General features: G+C 39.2%; 1 protein-coding gene across 3 annotated transcripts in view; it reads left to right on the forward strand.

The window, feature by feature from the left end:
• ANXA6 (annexin A6) overlaps window positions 1–15,464 on the forward strand; it is a 56,298-nt gene that overhangs the window by 16,819 nt on the left and 24,015 nt on the right. For all 3 annotated transcript variants that reach the window (XM_060765466.2, XM_060765467.2, XM_060765468.2), the window contains exons 3-12: window positions 2,428–2,518; window positions 3,907–4,001; window positions 5,092–5,205; window positions 5,400–5,490; window positions 7,100–7,179; window positions 7,264–7,320; window positions 8,515–8,608; window positions 11,017–11,112; window positions 13,792–13,850; window positions 14,673–14,795. In XM_060765466.2, the coding sequence (XP_060621449.2) occupies window positions 2,428–2,518; window positions 3,907–4,001; window positions 5,092–5,205; window positions 5,400–5,490; window positions 7,100–7,179; window positions 7,264–7,320; window positions 8,515–8,608; window positions 11,017–11,112; window positions 13,792–13,850; window positions 14,673–14,795 (900 nt within the window). The remainder of the gene's footprint in view (window positions 1–2,427; window positions 2,519–3,906; window positions 4,002–5,091; window positions 5,206–5,399; window positions 5,491–7,099; window positions 7,180–7,263; window positions 7,321–8,514; window positions 8,609–11,016; window positions 11,113–13,791; window positions 13,851–14,672; window positions 14,796–15,464) is intronic.

Consider the following 15,464-nt stretch of genomic DNA (forward strand, 5'->3'; position numbering starts at 1 on the left):
TTAGGAAGGGATAATGCCACTGCCCCGCTTTGCTGTAGCAGTGAGTACATGTGTGAGAGATGTTGGGGAAAAGACATGCAGTCTTCCCACATCTTGTTATATGGGAGCACTCTGCTGTCTTTCTCTGGACAGAGGGGGGAATAGTTGTAAAGTGAGTCATCACAACTCTTTTGAATCTTAGCATAGAAAATAACGGAGAAAATGGCTGTGAATTGGAGATGGAAGGGGAATAGTTGTGTGTCTGAGGTTGGCTCTTCTTCCTTGTGTGGAGATACTTTATGAGGAGAGGATGCGAAGACATGGCACTGGCATTGTGAGGCAACCTGGAAGCAGGAACTGGAGACTGCCATCTGAGGCAGGCTGGTTCTTCTATTTATAACGCCAAGAGCTCTGGCCATCTGTCAGGAAGCCAGAGATGACTCATTGATATTGGGGGAAGGGATAAGAGAAAAGAAAACTAATGCTAAGTATGCTCGAGAGATTTTGAGATATGCCTGTAATATTCAGATCTTGTAAGCTTTCATTAAAATTAAATTTGTGTTTCCTTTGGCCTGTTCATGCCCATGTCCTTTCAATGTGGACTTCTTTAAAGTCCAGACTGTTTGTTTATTTAAATTGCAGATCCCAGGATTCTGTAGGATGCAACTATGGCAATTAAAGTGGAATTATATCACTATTAGTGTGTGATGTGAAAGGTCCCTAAGAGAGATCAAGTGGGATAGCAATGGACAATTACATATTTTCTAGGCAACAGAGTTCATACTTTGCCATGCTGTTCCATCTCAGGCGTACATGTGACTTAATGCTTTCCATAACTGTTGATCATAGAACCATAGAGTTGGAAGAGACCTCATGGGCCATCCAGTCCAACCCCCTGCCAAGGAGCAGGAATATTGCATTCAAAGCACCCCTGACAGATGGCCATCCAGCCTCTGTTTAAAAAGCTTCCAAAGAGGGAGCCTCCACCACACTCCGGGGCAGAGAGTTCCATTGCTGAATGGCTCTCACAGTCAGGAAGTTCTTCCTCATGTTCAGATGGAATTTCCTCTCTTGTAGTTTGAAGCCATTGTTCCGCGTCCTAGTCTCCAAGGAAGCAGAAAGCAAGCTTGCTCCCTCCTCCCTATGACTTCCTCTCACATATTTATACATGGCTATCATACCTCCTCTCAGCTTCTCTTTTTTAGGCTAAACATGCCCAGCTCTTCAAGCCGCTCCTCATAGGGCTTGTTCTCCAGACCTTTGATCATTTTAGTCGCCCTCCTCTGGACACATTCCAGCTTGTCAACCTCTCCCTTCAATTGTGGTGCCCAGAATTGGACACAATATTCCAGGTGTGGTCTAACCAAGGCGGCTCATGTTGGCTCATTGTTGGCTCATGTTTAAATTGTTGTCCACGAGGACTCCAAGATCTTTTTCACACGTACTGCTCTTGAGCCAGGCGTCATGAGGTGATGTGGCAAGGAAAGTAATAGCACTAGATAGTAATAGCTGGATGACTATTCATACAAGATCACTTCTGAAATCAATTATTCAGTCTTTTTTGGGATAGTCTACAGTTAGTGATGAATATGGATTGTATGGCATTGATGGAAAAAAAATGGTGAGAGAGCAGACCGTTCTTTCCTTTCAGATCCAGGAGATGAAGTGTCTTGATCTGTATAGGCAGCACTCTTATAACTTGCATGGTAGTCTCAGGCAAGATATTGAACCAATCTGTATTTCCCTCTATCTTCTAACTGGCAAAAAAACAAAAAACAAAACAAAACAAAACCCTGAAACAATGTCATTCAGATCTAATTCAGATTCAGAGACTCAAGGTATGAAGGAAAATGGCACAGTTCTAAAATGCCAGCCTAAGTCAGGCTCTTACATCTAAAGACTATATATGCATATGCAGCATATCTATACAATTGCTACAAACCAGACAGAAGTTCCACATAAACGTGGTTATCCTAGACATTATAATTGCTGATTCTATTGAAATCTCTTTGGAGAAGGAATTACTGAGTAATCTCTGACCAGGCATGTAGCCCGGGGGGGGGGGGGGGGCTTGAGGGGCTTCAGCCCCCCCGAAATTCTCATGGTGGTTCGCGAAAAGGCCTTACTGGTGCATTATTTAAACTGTTATGTTTATTCATATCATGATCTGATCACCATACTCAATATATACCATATGCATGGGGGTATTGGGGTAATGATACAAAAGGTTTGCTAGGGTAGACCCTCTTTCACTCAGACTCAGCCCCCCCCCAAAACTCAGCCCCCCAGAACCCCCCCTGAAAAAAACTCAGCCCCCCCCCCCCCGAAACGAAATCCTGGCTACGGGCCTGTCTCTGACAATGCTCCTCTACATGCCTTAATTATCTTGATCAGCTCTTTGGAAAATAAGAGCCTGTTACATCTCTTCCATTATCTTTTTGTTTTTAGGCTGCAAGGTACAGGGGCTCGGTGAAGGATTTTCCAAACTTTGATGCCAACCAGGATGCTGAGGCACTGTATAATGCGATGAAGGGATTTGGTATGTGTCGCCTCCTCTGGACTTGGGACTGAAATTTGTGGTGTCATTAACATAAATCTGGTCATTTGCCATTTGCTAACTGTCCTATTTATGAAATAAAAAAGAAAATATTATTGCTATTTTCCATAAGAGGACCTCATGACAGCTGCAATGGCAACAATCTTTCGTTCTGTAATAGAACAAAAAGAAACAAGAATAACAAAAAAGCACGTTGACATGTTTGGGTTTTTTGCATGAATGTATTTGCTTATGATCAGATTTTGGTAGAGAGAATCCAGTTCTTGTCTCTACTTTGGTTAACCAATAGTAGGGATTGACACAGTACTTGGATGAGAGATTTCCAATGAATACCAGGTACTGTAGGGCCTACATTTCAGAGGAAAGATCTGGCAAAATCACTATTGCTTGCCTATGATAACTCTGCAATTCATGCAGTCACTGTATGCCAATAGGTAGCTTGAACACACACACACACACACACACACGGATTTATGAAATCCTAGCATTTTTTCTTCTCCTCACTGAGAAAGAGTATCATAGAATCAGAGTTGGAAGAGACCTCGTGGGCCATCCAGGCCAACCCCCTGCCAAGAAGCAGGACAATCACATTCAAAGCATCCCCAACAGATGGCCATCCAGCCTCTGTTTGAAAGCCTCCATAAAAGCCTCCATATTTTAGAAATGTGATCTACCATGAAATGTTTCACCCTGACATAGAGAGAAAGGAGCATTTTAAAAACGTTTTCATTGTTTTTGTCCAAATATAATTTTGTGCAACATTTTATGTGAATGTCAGTATTTTATGCACAAGAAATTGCCAGTGAAAAATAGGGAAAACCCCCATTTCATTCTTGCTCAGAGGGACAATTATTTGTACCCACATATAAGAACAAAGATTTACATCAGTAATGTGTGATATGAAGAGTGGTCTATGTACAGTTCTGCAAATAATTTTTGACAAACCTATCACAAATTAAACATCAAAAAGTGAGATTCCACCCCATTCTACTCTCTATGTTTTTGGTTTTGTTTAGCAGGGAACAATGCATTATTGGCAAGTAAAAAAGTATATAGGTTTGGCTCATTTCCATAGGCTAGCCTTCTCAAACCTGTTGTCTCCCAGATTTGTTGAACTACAGTTCCCATGGACATTCTGCAAGAAATACGAGCAACTCTTATCACACTCTACAACAAAATATTTCCTTTTATTCTCATTTCCCCTATGACATGGCCAGGCAGCTAATTTTCTTCTTAATCCTACCTTGGAATTAAATATGTTCCTTTTAATTCAAGTTAGATGCAGACATGAGAATTGAATCCAGGGGGTTGAAAACCGGTTGTGATATGAGCATTAAGCATGACTTTTCTTTCTCTCTCTCTCCCTTTAGGCAGTGACAAAGAGGCCATACTTGATCTTATAACATCCAGGAGCAATAAACAAAGAAATGAGATTTGCCATGCATACAAGGCCCTCTATGGAAAGGTAAGACCTGGATGACTAAAAAGAGAGCTATTTCATTGCTTTTTAAATGTTACTGGATCACTACAGGCAAGATGATCCTTACTGTGAAATGCATGAAAGTGCATTTTGGATGCAGGAGATATTAGCACAAAGAGTTACAAGATTCTTATACAGGTTGAGCATCCCTTAGAGGTGAAACTCCAAAATTGTCCACATAGATGGGCAAGTTAGTGATATTTGCTTTCTGTTGGCTCAGTGTACACAAACTTTGGGTTATGCACACAATTATTACAAAAAAAGTTTTGCCCTCAGGCTTTTGGTCCAAAACATTTTGGATAACTAATACTCAATCCATATTCCAAAATCTCTGCATTCAGAAGAAACAAGCAGCGGAATGTGACATGAAGTGACTCTGAAGTCATTGGCCCAGCGAATCTACTCATGGTTTTTGTTTGAACATTGAACATTAAAGAAGCTATCCAAAATGATGAGCCCGATCCTCAAAATGGTACCAAAATTAATCTGATTGTCAGACTAAAACTTGGGAAATGGTACACCACCCTACTGGCTCAGAAACCATGGGCTACAACAGCAATTCTGTCCCTGGGGCCCATAGTTCCATCTTTGTTCAGTGAATTATAAATTATAAATTCTGTATCACTTTTGGCATCCTAAATAAAGCATATAGATTTAAATGGCAGGATAAGAGTGGATATGCATCATTTCTTTTCTTTCTTCATGTCATGCATATGGAATTTGGACTCTTTCATCCATTCCTAAGATATATTAATGTTCACATTCCTGTTACATTTAGAACAGGTGTTATAGTTAGAACAGCAATAACCTGATCAATAACCTTGATCAGCAGTAAGCAAGATGGACATGTTTGTCAGTGCTTTGTTGCGCTGGATGTCAAGTGGCCAGAAGCAACTGTGCATCTGGGCAATAAATGAAGTTGGCTCTGCCATTAACATTGAGCTTCTACTTTGCTGAATAAATTGTTAATTAAATCAATGTACTTATGCTCTATAGCATGAGTAATTTTCTTACAAAGTGATTCAAGGAAATAATATTACTTTTTATTATCTATCTCTACCTGCCATTTTATTAGGACCTGATTGCAGACCTGAAGTATGAATTGACAGGAAAATTTGAGCGACTGATTGTGGGTCTGATGAGGCCCTTGGAATACTTTGATGCCAAGGAAATCAAAGATGCTCTAAAGGTAAAAGGCAGCAGTTTGCAGTTGTTTCAAAAACACACAAATGTACTGGCATTCTGTTTACTTTCTCCACCCAGTGTATTTTTTTTACATTGTAAGAACTCATCCCATGGAGAGCTACAGAGACAGTTATGTGGGTTTTTTTTGTTTTGTTAAATTTCAGAGTACTTCATTTCACCCATTTTCCTTACTCATAGGGCATTGGGACGGATGAGAAGTGCCTAATTGAGATCCTGGCATCTCGGACCAATCAACAGATCCGTGCTCTAGTGGAGGCCTACAAAGATGGTGATTACAGAGGGCAGGGGATTTGTACCTTCCTTGGGTTTTTTTCTGTCTCCAGCTGCTACCAAGATCTAAATGTTAGAAAAGGCAATTCTCTATCTGAGACATAGGAAACTTTTGATCTTCCAGACATGTTGGACCAACTCCCACAATTCCTTTCAGTCTAAACATTTGAAACACCAAAGATTTTTCACCACTGATACTAATATTTAGTCCAATGGTAAATTCTACTAAATTGAACTTTCTTCTGAACAATGATGGATTAAAAGACTCAAACATACTAAAAAAAGCAAAATATACAAATAATATGAAACCTTTGTACTTGGTCTATACACCTATGTACTTTGTTATCTAAATGATGATGGGCATAAGTGATCTTAGGATCTGGATCTACTTGCATAATTCTATTTTACCATCTATATAAATAAAAATGTTATGTTAGTTTGTGGGATTAACATAACTCAAAACTACTGGACGCATTGACACCAGATTTGGACACACTACACCTATCAGGCCAACAAGTGACCATCACTCATAAAAACACTGAAAAACACAGCAGAAGAGACTTAAAAAGCCAAAAAAAAATACATTACAAAGCATGCGCAAAACCACATATATATATATGCAAACACACATACACAAATATATACACACACATATACACAATAAAACACATATACACAGACTGGGCCACAGCAACACATGGCAGGGGATGGCTAGTATAAATACAAAGCTTAAATAAACTAAGGGTAATCTAGTCTAATTCCCTTTTTAAAGGATCCCTGGTGGACACCGATCCAATCTCTGTTTTTTTTGCTTTGTTTTGGTTTTTAAGAAAAATCCAAATGAAGAAGACTACTAGCTTTTAAAGTACAGGCAGTCCCCGAATTGCAAACATCCGACTTGCAAACAACTCATAGTTAAGAATGGGAGTGAGAGCTCAGGAAGTGAGAGAAGTCTATCCCTAGGAAGGGAAATTCACTCCTGAAAGGATTATCATAGGGGAAAGGTGTTTCTCGTGAAACTTTATTGCCAATCCTTCTTTCCACAACAAGCCACATTTTTTTCAAATCCAATTATAGAGAGACAGAAAGTGAGGTGAAATCTTCTGAAGAGGGGCACAGACAGAAAAATGAACACCACAGGGCTGTTAACCCTTCTCTATGCTCTCCATAAAGATAGCATAGGCTATTGTCTGGAGATACACTTTAAAATGTACCTGTTCTGACTTACATACAAATGCAACTTAAAAACAAACCTACAGAACCTGTCTTGTTCATAACTTGGGGACTGCCCATAGTCTGTCCCATTTTTGAATACCTGTTACAATTGGGAAGTTGACCTTAAAGTTTCCTTGGAATTGCTCCCTTTTTAAAAATATGAATCCACTTGCTCTACCTTCTAAAATGAGTTTGGACAAAGCCTGGGCTGTGTGGGCATTTTTACTCAGAAACATCTATTCACACTAAACCAATGTTTAAAAGACTGTTTAAAAAATTAGAAGTGGCTTTTCATATCCTGGTGTTAAAAAAGGCCTCTCCTGGGTCTGCATTAACAGCCAAAATAGTACCATAAGTGATATCTCCTCTCTCTCTTTCCCCTATTTGCACAGCATATGAGAGTAATCTGGAGGAAGATGTCATTGCTGATACTGCAGGACACTTCAAGAAGATGCTAATTGTTCTTCTTCAGGTATGATACCTTCATGCTTCTCTCCAGGTTTTGTCCCCTTGTTTGCTTGTGCTGAACTGGGATGATTTATTGTCCTTTCTGCAGGCCACCCGGGAAGAGGATGATGTTGTGAGTGAAGAGTTAGTGGAACAAGATGCCAAGGTAGGCACAATAGACATGGTATTTGGGTCTACTAGTGATGAGCCAGAGAATGACCATGACTTAGGGAAAGTTGGTGGAGTTGGAAGTTTGCCACAGTCTTGGCAAGGTGAGACCTACAAGCTCTGGTGTGGTTTTTTCACACCAAATGTACCAGAGAAATAGGCATCTTAATAATTCCCCTTGGAAGACACAACATATTATTTTTAAAGGGGCAAACTTGCATGATTGCCCTCCAGAATACTTTTGCTTCTGATGTATGCATCCAAGACTTAGATGCTTAGTCCCAATTCTGTTCTGTTCTCCAATGTGAGATTGAGCATGTCTCCACTTCTAGCCTTAGTGAGAAAAATATAGTCTTGACCAGTCAGCAGCCTGGTGGCATGTATTTGAGGCCGCCCCAGGTGATTTCTGAGAGGCTGGGTAACCCTGGAATGGGTAGAGATATATCTTGAACTGCATTGTTGGAATCTAGGATATACTGCTTCGGAGATGCTTTCCCAAAGTAGGCAATAGGGAGAAAGCATTTGGGTCATCATACCTTAATTGGTTACTCTTCTGGTGACCATAGTAGTGTACTGTTTGTGAAGTCAGGGTAGAGAACTCAGATGTCCTATCAAATTTATTAAACCAGGAAGCCCGAAAGACTGCTACTCTTATATCATGATTATGTGCACTTTTACATTAAAACACATGATCACAGTGAAGAGATACTGTTTCAGAAAAACTGTTTTTCTGGCAATTAATTTAGGAAGGTAGTGAACTTACACACAGAGACAAATATCTCTCAACAAAATGAGTCACAAAATGGTGTTTCCTGTATAATTTACATAGAAATCTGATCGCCATGAGGGAAGAATTAATATTGTAGTTTCCTGGAAATATTTCTGAAGTCACAATGGGTTTGAATGTAGTTTCATTCTGTGTTTTATAAGACTGAATAGCCTCTAGTTATGAGTCTGAATAGTCCATGTAACAGTAAGACTCAGGGATAACATACTAGGCTGGTTGATTACATCAGTCTGATAAATTTTGCATATTGGTTTTGCAAACTCATTAATATGGGTTGAGTTGCATGAATGTGTTCTGAAACAAATTCCTACAGAAAATCAAGATGAGAGTTTTGGGAGGTATTGTGGATTATTCTTTCTGCCTTTCCCTAGTTTTAAGGTCTCTCTCGCTGTGTTCTTTCCAAAGGACCTGTTTGAAGCTGGGGAGGTGAAATGGGGCACAGATGAGGCCCAGTTTATCTACATTCTTGGAAATCGAAGCAAGCAGCACCTTCGGCTGGGTGAGCATTCAAAGCATTCAAAGAGACTGTATGCTTCGCAAACCGCAAGTGAAGCTTCCTCTTAGAAAAGCTTTATGTATCTTCCTGAAATAGATGCTGATGTGGCTTCGATGCACAGGAAAATACATGCCATCTAGTGGCTGTCATTCCAAAGTGCTGAGACCTTGAAGAAAAGAGATGCATGTTCAACAGGGCTGTTCTCTGAAGCCTCGTCATAATGCCACGTGGGTTCCTGAGAATACTCCTGTATCGGGTTAAAATCTTTTTGTGATTTTCAAGATTATTCTTCTGTTTCTACCAAGCGTAGACATTGCAACTTCTGTCTTAAAAGGACATTGAATGGGAAAATTTGACTCTTGTTCTTTTTTTCTCATTCAACTTATGACCACTGGCTCACGTCACTTCATTTGGTCCTTTAGAACAAGATTGAAAACTATCTTTGCTGCTGGTCAAAAAATCTTTGAGAAGCCTGTCTACACCTACTGACTTTAAATTAAGAATACAATGTTAATGGAGTTGTAGATTATCGTTAATAAACAGCCTTCTGTTTTCCCATGCCTGCCCTAAAGTAACCCCATCATGGGGTTTTCATGGCAAGATTTGTTTGGAAGGGGTTTGCCATTCTCTGGCCCTCAGAGTGTTTGATTTGCCTAAGTAACCTGTTGGGTTTCTATAGCTGAGCAGAGATTTGAATCTTGTCTCCCAACATTTAAATTACTATACCATGCAGGATCACTTAATATGTTGTTATTACTGTAGTGCTATTAATACTGAGCCAACATTGGAATAGTAGTTTGAGCATTACATTACCAGGGTTTGAATTCTCACTTGGCCATGAAAACCCATTGGATGATCTTCAGCAAGTCACTTTCTTCCATTCTCAGAGGAAGAGAAAGAAAATATAGCCAAGAAAACACTGTTAAGTTCATCTTAGGATCACCATAATGTGTAATGGACTTTTAATTCATACAACAGCAACAAAGTGTTATTAATATTGATAGTACTTCATAGAGTAACAAATGAAAATAGTTCCTGCACCATCAGCATTTGTCTAAACTTCAACAGGGAGCGAAGACTTGTCACAGAGAGAGTCAATGTCAAGGAAAAACGATCGTGTTTGTGGGTTTTTTTGGGGGGGGGGAGGGGGTTGAATAATCATTTTGGTGCTGCTCTAAATTGCTGTCTAAATGTCTCAGGAGCTTTCCCCAAAAGTCTTTTGTAGCTTAACTGATAATAATAATAATAATAATAATAATAATAATAATAATAATTTCATTTGAAAATACATCACATTTGGGAAGTGTTCGACTTGTGATTTTGTGATATGAAATCCAGCATATATATCTCATTTGCTGTGTCATACTGTATTTTGTGTCAGTAAAATAATAATAATAACCCTGGTCTCCAGAGTTGTAATATAATATAATATAATATAATATAATATAATATAATATAATATAATATAATGTATATACATATAATATTAATAATATTATAATGTAATGCAATATGATAATAACAATATGATATTATAATTATATATTTATATTACATGTGATATTACTAATAATATTACGATATAGTGGTATGGTGCAATATAGCAATATTTAATGCTGATATTGTACTATGCTAATAATATAATATATTGTATGTAATATATACCTTGTAAGCCACTCTGAGTCCCCTTCAGGGTGAGAAGGGCGGCATATAAATGTCGTAAATAAAGAAATAAGTAATAAAATATTCATAACCTTCCCTATCTTCCCAGAGGGACTCAATATGGTGCAAACATTAGATAAGAAGTCCTTAATATGCATATGCCATATTGCCACAAATTCAAAGATTTATTAGAAAATAATATTTATGCTTTTAAATTTGTTAAGATAAATGCCTATGTTTCACTTGCTCATATCTAAATCTCAGTAGAACAATATAGTGTATATAGACTTAGAATGAAATCCCTTTGAGCTCAGTGGATCTACAACTGGTGGTGTAGAGGCAGGAAAGAGACATTTTAAAGTTAATTGTAATGTGTGAGTAGGCGTGCCTCCTGAGCATTTCAAATGTGACACATCTTCCACCAAGAAATACTTTTTTTCATTCAGAAAATGTTTTTCTGCACATTGTTGCCCATAGATTTCTTCATTAATTTAGAGATGCTTCAGATGTGAAGGCTATTCATATATTTAAAAGAGATAATACTGAAATATAAAACAGAATTTTAGATGGAAGAGTTCATGAAGAACATTTGATTCAGTCTTTTTTAGGACTGAAGTTACTTTGTGCTAATGAAGTTGTTTAGGACCAGTCATACGTTTTTTGGAGTAGAAAGCATCATGCTTTGGGTGCTGTAATAATTCAAAGGCATTTGTGTGTGGAATTGTTCCTCTCTTGTGCTTTCTTTTCAGTCTTTGATGAGTACCAGAAGATTGCAGGCAAACCCATTGAGGCAAGCATCCGGGGAGAGCTGTCTGGGGATTTTGAGAAACTGATGCTAGCTGTAGGTAAGAATTTTGATTACACATCATATGACCTTGGTAGTGATAAAGCACCAATAGTGAGCCCAGACTCTGGAAGTATACTTTTTGTATAAGACATGTTACACCTTCTGAGTAACATGTTAGTTTGCTGTCATTGCCACAGCCCACAAATAAATAGTAAGGTAATATATCTAAGGTAAAGGTAAAGTTTTCCCCTTGAAATAAAATCTAGTTGTGTCCAACTCTGGGGGGTGGTGCTCATCTCCATTTCTAAGCTGAAGAGCCAGCATTGTCCGTAGACAACTCCAAAATCTTGTGGCTGGCATGACTACATGGAGCACCATTACCTTCCTGCCAGAGTTGTACCTACTGATCTACTCACATTTGCATGCTTTCAAACTACTAGGTTGGTGGAAGCTTAACAGCGGAAGCTCACCCCACTCCCCAGATTCGAACCACCGATCTTTCAGTCAGGAAGTTCAGCACCTCAGTGGTTTAACCCGCTACGCCACCGGGGACATTATAATGGATGGTCCGCCTTCCCTGAAGGCTCTCTGCCCAGCAATTGGAATATCCTAGTTGAGGCTACAAGTGACAGCAGTCACTATCTCCTGGTTGCTGAAAAAATTAAAGCAAAATAATCAAGTTAGCCATTATTCATTATATCACAAATAAAACTATTCTTGATTGATGTTAAACCAGTGAAGTTGGAATCACTTTAAACACTTTTAAACCTTTGAATGCATTGGGAACGGCAATCCTACAGACAATATCCTCCATAGTCACACATAGCATATACATTAGCATTGTCATTGGTCCCAGAACTCACCATAGTTTGCTCCCCCTACTTGCCGCCCCAATGACCATTCCTTGGATGATGCAGAATTGAGGGTATGAAAAACTAGAGAAGTTTCTGCATATATTCCTATAGCCAGCAAAAGTCTGAGTACATCTTCTGCCAAGATCTGCGATATCAGCAATGGTGGAATGATCCTTGGAATCAGCTGTCATATAGACACATGGTGAATCCTGGCAGGGCTTTGATTGCTTTGGAGGAAATGAGAAATTTGGCAAGCATTCCATGTACATGCATCCTGGTAGGTGTGGCCAACTTTATAACATGCCACACCACCATTTGGGGATTTAGTTGAGGAGTTAGGATTCTGAAGGGAAGGGAGAGCTTCATACAGGCCAATAGAAAGCTCTTTGCCTTAGGGCCCTCTCACATAATAATATTATGGTGCTATGAATCAACATTAGTTGACATGACTCCATTATGTAGAATCATAGGATCTGTTATTTAGGGAGTGCTTAGAATTCACAGCCAGGGATTTCTAATGCCTCAGCAAACTACAAATCCTGAGATTCTATGGGATGCAGTGTAGTGGAATCTATCTTTAAGACAACAAGGTCGAAGCCTACATGACAGTAGCTGTCATCTTGGAAGGCAGGCAGAGACAGGAGGAGGAGTCAAGCCGACTCCTGATTGGGTATAGCAATTAGGGGAGGAATTGGTTGAGAGAGGGAAATAAGCTGTCAGCTTTTGACAGGGAGGGAGAAGTGTCTTGACATCAGACACAGAAGGATGAAATGTTAAGATAGGAAGTTACAGTAGGAATCTGACAGGGAAAGAAAGTTTTAAGTGAGCCTTTAGAATAGGGAATAAGCAGCAGACAAGGGCTAAGGTTACTGTATTGTTAGGATCAGTAACAGAAAGACTGGTCTGTTTATACTGAGGAAAAGTATAAGAGTGCTTATTTGCCCTGTGGGAGAGACAGATAGGGATCTGTTCTCAAGTGATACTGTGTCTAAAGATAGAGCAGTGTGTTTAAGGTATCTCACCGTTGATAAAAGCTTTACTGTCAGTGGAATTACTTGTTGAAGTAACTAAGTCTCTACAACTGAATTACGCTTCTGTACCCCTCATGCTATGAGGTGATATTTATTCCAAGTTTAATAAACTCTTTCTTAGTTCCCTTTTAACTGGTGTCAGCTTCAGTATATCAATCTCCTCAGAACCAAGTCTGTCAAACCCATTTTTAAGTCCAGTCCTCCAGTGAAGAAGCAATAGGTGCACCAAGAGCTCAAACACACCTTACCTATAACACATTCACACCTTTGGTTCCTCAGGCCAATAGAAGCTGAGGTGGTGGCAGTTATATCTACCAAGCAACATTCGGTCATTGATTTATTTAACATAGGGTCAGCCTCAAATTACGTTACATGCAGCCATAGCAGTTAAAGTGAAATCTTGGTGTTATCTTTGCATAGTGTGATAGGGCCTTTCATGCCAATCTTTATGTGGTCAGAACATTACCATCTACATATAAGAAGGACATTTCAGAAGGCAGTGGGCAGCCTCAGATTTTACAGAAATACCTCTCCCAATCCAGAGAGAGAGGATTTGAAAAGAAGTAATATTTCCCCAGCAGAAACAAGGCACTCTGTGTTGAGGCAAAATTAGAGAACCTGGAAGGGAAATGGCAATGGGTATTCTTAAAGGAGACATGGTTGCCAGGCTCCAAACTTGATCTGGAGCAGACTATCCTGAAATATTTTATTGCCAATTTAATTTGTCTTTTCTGGGTATTTGTCATGATACATAGCAGGCTTTGAAAGACCCTGGAGTTTAGGAAGCATGTTATTGTCCAGAAGTCAACAAGCTTCAGCCTTTACTTTACTCTCTGTTTATTTCTTCCATAGTGAAGAATATGAGGAGTACAGCTGCATATTTTGCTGACAGACTTTTCAAAGCCATGAAGGTGAGTACCATTCCATATATGAATTTCTTTTCCACTGAGTTAATAGGGAGCATGTAATCTCTCAATGTAAATTTCAGTTGTACAATCTCAGGGCTAAAGTAAGTATGACATGTATGCGTGGTTGCATTTAGCAGGTTTGTTACCTGTTGTTGTATCAGTAATGGGTCCAAATGGGATATCTGACAAGTATTGGAAGCATATAGCATAAAGATCAGTTGTATTGGGAACTACTGAATAACTTGTTCCTAGAAATCATGGAATACATAGTTCCATAAGTAAAATTCACCATGGCCTTTTTATTTCCAAAGGTCACTTCAGTAACTTCTTTAAAAAGACAAAATTGGCTTATATTAAATATTACAGGTATGTGTGTAAAATATAAAAAAACATATTTGGAAATATATATTCAAAATATATATCTTTGTACTATGGGTAGGAAATATGAGGCCTTCCAGATTTTGTTGCTCATGAGGGTCCCTCTCTATCCAGGACAGCCACAAGTGTGGGATGGTGGAAGTCTAACATCTGGAGAACCACATATTCCTCATTGCTCCTAAATATGTGTTGTAGCCAGTTCTATTGGCTATACATCCTTACGTAATTGGATAGGTAGATATTCAACAAATTCTTAAAATCCAAAAGGTGGCATTGCGTACCATGTTTTTTTTTCCAAATATTTCATAGGCAAACCAGTTTGGAGTAAATTGAGTATTGGCGGTATTCACATGGCTTTACATATTCCATTAATCTTTGTTCCCGCCTTCCTTTAAATCTTCAAGCAAATCCTAATTTCCCTCCCCCCTTTGGGGAGATATGTTGCAGGGCCTAGGGACAAGAGACAACACACTGATTCGAATCATGGTGTCGCGCAGTGAAATTGACATGTTGGACATCCGAGAGATATTCCGAACTAAATATGAGAAGTCTCTACATCACATGATCGAGGTAATACCTGAAAGACTATGCTGCTATGAAAGAGGCAGAAAATGTTCCAGCTGCCACTATCACTTTCTCTTTCTACTCTGTAAGGGTGGGCAAAGTACACATAGAAACCCTGTAGCCTCCACTCTAGTTCCCTGTACAATTTTTTTTAGTTCCCCACCTAAAATATTATCCCCAAAGGATCTCTTATGCCCTCTAGTGGCATTAAGGTCCACTTAGACCAGGCATGGGCAAACTTTGGCCCTCCAGATGTTTTGGACTTCAACTCCCACAATTCCTAACAGGCTGTTAGGAATTGTGGGAGTTAAAGTCCATAACACCCGGAGGGCCAAAGTTTGCCCATGCTTGACTTAGACATTTCATCCCTGGTTAGTTTTACTCCTATAGGGGGAACCTTATTAAAAAAATTAACCAGAAATGACTTGATTGTTGTGTGCTTTTCATGTTGCTACTGATTTCTGCAACTCTACAGCATTGGGTTTTCTGGTGCTGAGAGTGTCTGTCTTGCCCAAGGTTACCCAGTGAGTTTCCATGGCCAAGTGGAGAATCGATCCAGGTCTCCATAGTCCAATGTACTCCCTCTCTCTTTCTCTCTCTCGCTTTCAACTTGCCTTGCAGTTGATACCAATCATGGAGCTTACATAACCTTATGAGAGTTGCTTGAATTAAAGT

This window comes from Anolis sagrei, chromosome 2 (assembly GCF_037176765.1).
Source record: "Anolis sagrei isolate rAnoSag1 chromosome 2, rAnoSag1.mat, whole genome shotgun sequence".
Lineage (NCBI taxonomy): Eukaryota > Metazoa > Chordata > Lepidosauria > Squamata > Dactyloidae > Anolis > Anolis sagrei.